General features: G+C 41.2%; 1 protein-coding gene across 1 annotated transcript in view; it reads right to left on the bottom strand.

Moving 5' to 3' along the window:
• Window positions 1-5,417: 5,417 nt before the first annotated feature.
• Window positions 5,418-6,988, bottom strand: part of LOC115548982 (filamin-A) — a 39,605-nt gene continuing 38,034 nt past the window's right edge. The window contains 1 exon segment of the mRNA XM_075074209.1: window positions 5,418-6,884. Within this exon segment, the coding sequence (XP_074930310.1) occupies window positions 6,700-6,884 (185 nt within the window). The 3' untranslated portion in view covers window positions 5,418-6,699.

The raw sequence follows: 6,988 nt of genomic DNA, 5'->3' as shown, positions 1-6,988 counted from the left end.
ATTCGGAAGAAGACGCACGCAATTCGGAAAAAGACGATGGGTGTGTCCCATAGACGTCGTCATCGTCTTGCCGTCCCCCCCCGTTCTGTGATTGGTTCCCCATCTCAGGCGAAAATCGGATCCATGGAATCCAGGCTGAATATTTGGATAAAATCCGAATTCTGATAATTTAATCCAGCATTGAAGGTTCATTTAAGAAGGTTCTCACCAGTCATTTGTTGCCTGGTCGCGGTGTCGAGTTTTCTTTTAAGTAGTTCACTAGTCGTAGCGCAATAATTTGCAGTGTCAGAATTCTGAAAATTTAGTCAGCATTCAGATTTCTCAGAATTCTCTGACACTGCAAATTAAAGCGCTACTACTAGCGAACTACTTTCAGCGTGACTGGAGAGAACTTCCTTAAATTAACCTTTAATGCTAGATTTGCATGAACGCTATTGTGTGAATTAGTTTGGTTCTCTTTCATGGAAGCCGGAAGTGGGAGATTCCTTATTTTTTTTACCATTATTGATTTATTAACAAATTTCTCCTACAGGGGATTGATAAAGTTCTATCTAGACTATTGAACAGAAAGAAACACTTTACCACAACATTGGCCTACTGAATGCTACAGATATATATTCAGCATTGGACTGAATGCCACATAAATATAAGATTATGTTTTTGCACGTTTGCAACATTTAAAAGTTCAGGGTATAAAGTTCAAGCATATGCCTCTACTTGTATTGCTTAAGGCAATAGCCTTTTGAGGCAGTGTTTTTTCTGAATATTAGTGTTAAGGGCCAATAATGTGTCTGTGGACACATTTCTATGCAGTCACATGTAAATATAAAAAAACAAATTGACTTATGATAGTTTAGCCATGCATGTTTTTTTATTGTTAATATGTCAATTTGTTTTTTATTGAAAATACTTTGTATAGATGAATTATCCCCAAACTTGTCTTTTAAATCTACCTGCCACAGTGGCTGGCGGGCAAAAAAGTTACAAAAAAAAGGTATAATTGACAGCTAGCTAATGTAAACGGTCACCCAGTGGGTATGGGTCACCAACTAATAGTTTGTTTATCAAATCATATGTTAAGAGTTTTATGTTTAAAAGTCTGGATGATTAAAAAAGAAAGAGAAGTGACGACGTGGCTATCAGGGGGCGATTGGGTAAAGTAAGGGGGAGGGGAGGTGGTTCTCTGCATGAGGTAGAGTTGTGTCTGCATTTCAAGTGCAAAACACAATAATTAGCTTTAAAGGTTTTAGCAGTCCGTCTTTTTCAGTCAAGTATTACACAATTGAGATCCAAAATATTATGCATTCCAATCAAACATAGTTATTCTATTTAGAGCAAGATAAATAAATAACAAGATATCAGAAATGTATCAGAGTGGGATTGGATTAAACTGATTTATTTGACATTTAAAAAAGAATCAAATGTCCCTTTTTGCAAAATGGATAAATCGGTTTACACCACACTCTGGTATCTAGGTCAATGTAAAAGGACCTTTACTTGTAAGCTATGACCTAATTCCACAATAAACAGCTAAATACAATTTATAAATCTATCAAAGATCCTCATCACTTGGCTACTCAATGCGGTTGTAGACGTTCATCATTTTAGAAGTACCTACTGGCACCTCACACAATACAGGCCAGTACAGGATACCTCATACAATACAGGCCAGTACAGGATACCTCATACAATACAGGCCAGTACAGGATACCTCATACAATACAGGCCAGTACAGGACACCTCACACTATACAGGCCAGTGCAGGACACCTCACACAATACAGGCTAGTCCAGGACACCTCACACAATACAGGCCAGGACACCTCACACAATACAGGCTAGTCCAGTACACCTCACACAATACAGGCCAGGACACCTCACACAATACAGGCCAGGAAGGACACCTCACACAATACAGGCTAGTCCAGGACACCTCACACAATACAGGCCAGGACACCTCACACAATACAGGCCAGGAAAGGACACCTCACACAATACAGGCTAGTCCAGGACACCTCACACAATACAGGCCAGGGAAAGTCACCTTAAACAATACAGGACATCTTACACATTACAATACAGGCAAGTACAAGACACCTTCCAAAATACAGGCCAGTACAGGACACCTTAAACAATACAGGACACCTTCCACAATACATGCCAGTACAGGACACCTTCAATAATACAGGCCAGTACAGGATACCTTAAACAATACAGGACACCTTACACATTACAATACAGGCCAGGAAAGGAAACCTCACACAATACAGGCCAATACTGGACACTTTACACATTACAATACAGGCCACGAAAGGACACCTTCCACAATACAGGCCAGTACAGGACACCTTTCACAAAACAGGCCAGTACAGAATATATAGTTCAGATGGAAATAATAATCCAGCCATAGTTCAGTTGGAACCAAGCACACATTTTTCAAATTGTATTTGTTTTGACGAGTGCTGTACGAGTTCGCCTAACGTATTTGTAAGGAATCGCAGATTTGACACTATGATTTTAAATATTGAGATATTTGTTGACAATTGAATGTGCAAATGGGCGGTGATGTATTTATTCTTAAATAAATGTACACATGTGAGAATAAGTGACCATTTGAAAATGAAAACCGTTTTACAAAGTATATAGTACAAATTATTCATGTGTTATTTTTTTACTCAAATGTTCAAAGTTATTAAAGGCTCGAAAAAATGTTTACGAATGGTAGTTTTCTCCAGGCTGCGCACCCTGCCTCGAGAGCAGTTTACCCTTCAATGAGCTTTATTTCATTTTCCTGACAAATCTTCAAAAAGTTGTAAAAGCAATGAATTGGTGACACACCAGTCACTTTTGCAGATGGACAGTCAGACTCATGAGTCAACGTGGTAAGCAGCCTCCTACTTCCTCTATGTAGGTCTTGTCAGTCTCCTATACCTTCCTCTCTGTAGGTCTTGCCATTCTCCTACCTTCCTCTCTGTAGGTCTTGTCAGACTCCTACCTTCCTCTCTGTAGTAGGTCTTGTCAGTCTCCTACCTTCCTCTCTGTAGTAGGTCTTGTCAGATGGTGTTTCTGACTTGTTGTCCATGGAAGCCATCTGCTTTTTTTCATGCAGACTTCAAGTAGAACCTTTGGCAAAAGTACATTAGAATTGTCTTACTATTATAAACGTCCTCTCTGCCTTTACTGGGCTAATCTATGATCCAGACGTACGACAAATTGATATCCAAACTTCTATATTCTTCAGAAGAATAAGTCATTTGCGGGTGCAAGATAGAGATTTCAGAAAAATATTGACTGTCTACTAGACAGGTTAAACTTTTATTTAATAAAGTGTGTCAGGATGTTGGTGTCGGCCGTAAGTTTTAGCTCCCACCTGCTACAGGAGGAGCTTAATTCACCTTTGCCTGCCGAGTCTGGCTTTGTTCCCCAAGGAGCGATACAACAATGTAAAGAAAAGACGATGCTATTGTTTTATTGAACAACGCTCATCTGGATGCGAGATGAAGGGTCCATTTCCTTATGTTGGTTTCCAGTAGAGGACCACGTCTTCAAAACCCAGCCCCCAGAAAATGATTGGCCGAAAAACATTTGAGGCGGCAGAAAATAAAACTGAAAATGTTCCCCCAGAGTGAGCTTGTCTGTTATCAGTCTTCAGTCTGCCATGTGAGACTAGCACTGGGCACAAGGCAGTATTAATTCAATCAAATTCAAATTTCATTCAAATTCAATGAATTGACCTATGCAGCTGGCTGATCTCTGTGTCCGCCTTCCCGCTCAGCGACATCTGAACAGAGATACTGTGGGTAGAGGGAAGGATGGCTGCATTTAAAAAGCATTAAAAAAGTCCTAGTAGGCTGACCCAACTCTGTCAAAGTGATCAATGTTACGGATACGGTTGTTTGAGTTGAGATCAATATTATATGGCGACGCTGGTTCAACTGGTAATGAAATGTAGAAGTGAATCAGTAAGTAGACATTCCTGGTTTATCACAGACTGTAACATTAATCCAACTCCAAGGTAGGAAAACTAGAATAATGTAAACTAACGTTAGTAGTTTTACTATTAATGTCACCTTGGTCCACCACCTTACAGCTACTGAAGGTACTCGACCATTGGACGTACTCCTGGATGAAGGATCAAGCATTGATATTCTGTATCTCGACTTCCAGAAGGCCTTCAACGCTGTCCCGATACAGAAGGTGATCCAGAAACCTACGTAATCAAAGGAAAGGTGCTAAAGTGGATCAAGACATTTTCTCACCGGAGGAAGACAGCGGGTTGTAGTGAACGAAATGTGGCCTTGCAGCTGGATGAGGTACTGAGCGGCATCCCACAAGGAAGTGTTCTAGGACCGTTACTATTCATAGTATTCATCAACAACCTGCCAGACATCATCTTGAGCTTGCAGTGCTCTTTGCAGACGATACCAAGGTAATCGCCGTTCAATGAAATGGACGACCACATCAGACTTCAGGAGGATCTTGAGCGACTGTCTCAATGGTCACAAATATGGCAACTATCCTTCAATATTGAGTAATGTAAGGTAATGCACTGCAGACACAACAACCCTGAGCACAGCTACACCATGGGGGGAAAACCTGCAGGAACTCCAGGTGGTAACCGAAGAAAAAGACTGTGGGAAACCGACTATCTGTGCAGGGATAATTAGCAAAGACAGATTCACACCAGAACATGTACCCTAAGCAATAGTACCAATAGTTAAGGTGGGATAAAAATGGCAATCATTACAAGAGCCTTAGGACAACGGATGAAAATGAGCAATTAAGCTAACCGGCATATTTATATTGATGCTCTGGCTGACATGTTGATTAATGTGCACTGTCCTAATCAAATAAATAAATAATAATGTTTCGTGTCTTTGCTTTGCTTTCGCTGTTTTATCAAACGAAAAAAGGAGCACATTTTAGAATTAATTTATCTTACCTTCACTTAACTACGAAACCCGGGCGCAACGAGGGGCGGGGCCAACATCTGGCCACGCTCCATGAGGGCGCGTGCGACACCTTGAGAAATAGCGCGCCCACGTCGGGGTGACTGCGCCGTTGGTTTGATCTAAGCAAATTCCAATCATTTCAAATCCAATTCTTATTTTGATATAGATGTTAAGTTGTCTTTACATCATTAAATTCCAACTGGTGGTGCCATTAGTGTTACACATTTTACCTTTTATGGTTTCCTATAAAGTATATATATTTTGTTTTTCACTTGCTTTAGCAATGTCACTAAATTTTCACAAATTGATGAAGCGCAACACCAGAATAAGTATATCTATATTTCACACGTAATCGACAGTGAAAACAAAACCATATTGTACACAATAAACAGTTTTTATGAGACTGGGTTAATCCAATGTGTAAATGTGTTTAATGAAATGTATATATATTTTTACAAATAAACGATTGACAGAAAAATACGTAGACAACTTTATTGTTTATCAAAATACTGTCTTACAAACACTTTAAAAGCCCATTATTTTTTCAAGACGATTCAATTTGTTTTTCAAAAATACTGAGTACACACAAAGCCAAAGAAAAAGGGCGTGGCAGCGGAATGGGTGCAGGAAAAACTAAGCAACATTTGTTCTCATTTCTTGTTAATGTCCCTCTCTTCAGGTGATTCAATTTCACAACAAATATTCTCCTGCAAAGCCCCTCTCTAGAAATGTCCCTTCTGTTGTACCCAAACCAACATGTCTGTATGAAACAGTAAGACATGGAAAGCCTTCAACTTTCTTATTTCTGCTCAGTTCATCTAGTCTTCAGGTGTTTCCATTCCCTGTGTGCGAGCTGTAAAACAAGGCAGCATAGAATACTTCTGGATCCTGTGAGAAAGAACATCCTGAAACCTAATCAGTGTCAGGCAGGTGTAGGAAGCATAAGGCCTGGACGCTACCCTAAACACTTTGTTGTCCTCAGAACCTCGGCTCCAGCCAGCGGCATGGAGAGCCACACCCCTGCGCTCCACGCAATACTTTACACACACCCTTCCTTTGCCAGTAGACCTTTCCTCAATCTTATCATGAGTTAAAGTTTCAAAATAGGAGTGCCTAAATGGATCACACTAGCAGCAGATTAAACATGAGGGAGCAAGTTGGCAAGCATTACAATCAACACACTGACTGGATTCAGGCCACCACTGTATTTACTAAACCACAGCGCTAGGAATAACCATTGACATTGTCCATGTTTGAACACGTGACGACATGGGGACAGGATTTGGATAGGGTTGTAGAGGATGATAGAGGTGCCACATGTAGTGGTAATATTCAGTGTGAAAGGATACATTTTTTTCGTAAAAAAACAAAAATGGCAGTAGGGGATATCTGAATTCCAAATATTTAGATTAGGCGCGTTCCGACTGAGGGACTTCTTGGAAAGCGGCTCAGTGTTTTGGCTACGCTCAATCACTGAGTTCCCCTCGCCGTACAGGAACCTCTGTAGCGGCTACGCAACGCTCAAAACAGACGACGCATCACCGGAACGCGCCTTTTTTTGCCGAACAGCAAACACTGAATTTGTGCAAACCACGACACAGGCGAGTTTGACGAAACTGGGAATCCTGGTATTTCAACGTTAACACAAGAGGCAAAGAATTTGTAAACAGCAATATCACAGGCAATGATAGTTATATAATATAATTAAGGATTTCAGTTGCTGGGAATGAGTGGTGCAGTGGGTGGTGTCAGACGGTGATGTGGTAGGGGCTGCCGGGGATGTGGTCCTCTCCCCACTTGACCACCAGGATGTACTCCCCCTTGTCCTTCAGCTGGTAGCTGACGTTGTACATCCGGTTACCCAGATGCTTGACCAGGATCTCCTCACAGGGCACCTTGGGGCCGTCCACCCCGACCAGAAGCATGTTCCGCCCTGGGGAGGGAGAGGGGTTAAAGCTCAAAGACGAGACATGCACAAACGCATTCAACAGGAAAAAACATCATCCCAAGGCGAACAGTCCTACGTTCTCCTGCTTC

The sequence above is a fragment of the Gadus morhua genome, chromosome 1 (assembly GCF_902167405.1).
Source record: "Gadus morhua chromosome 1, gadMor3.0, whole genome shotgun sequence".
NCBI classification, from domain to species: Eukaryota; Metazoa; Chordata; class Actinopteri; order Gadiformes; family Gadidae; genus Gadus; species Gadus morhua.
This window is presented reverse-complemented; position numbering and strand designations above follow the sequence as displayed.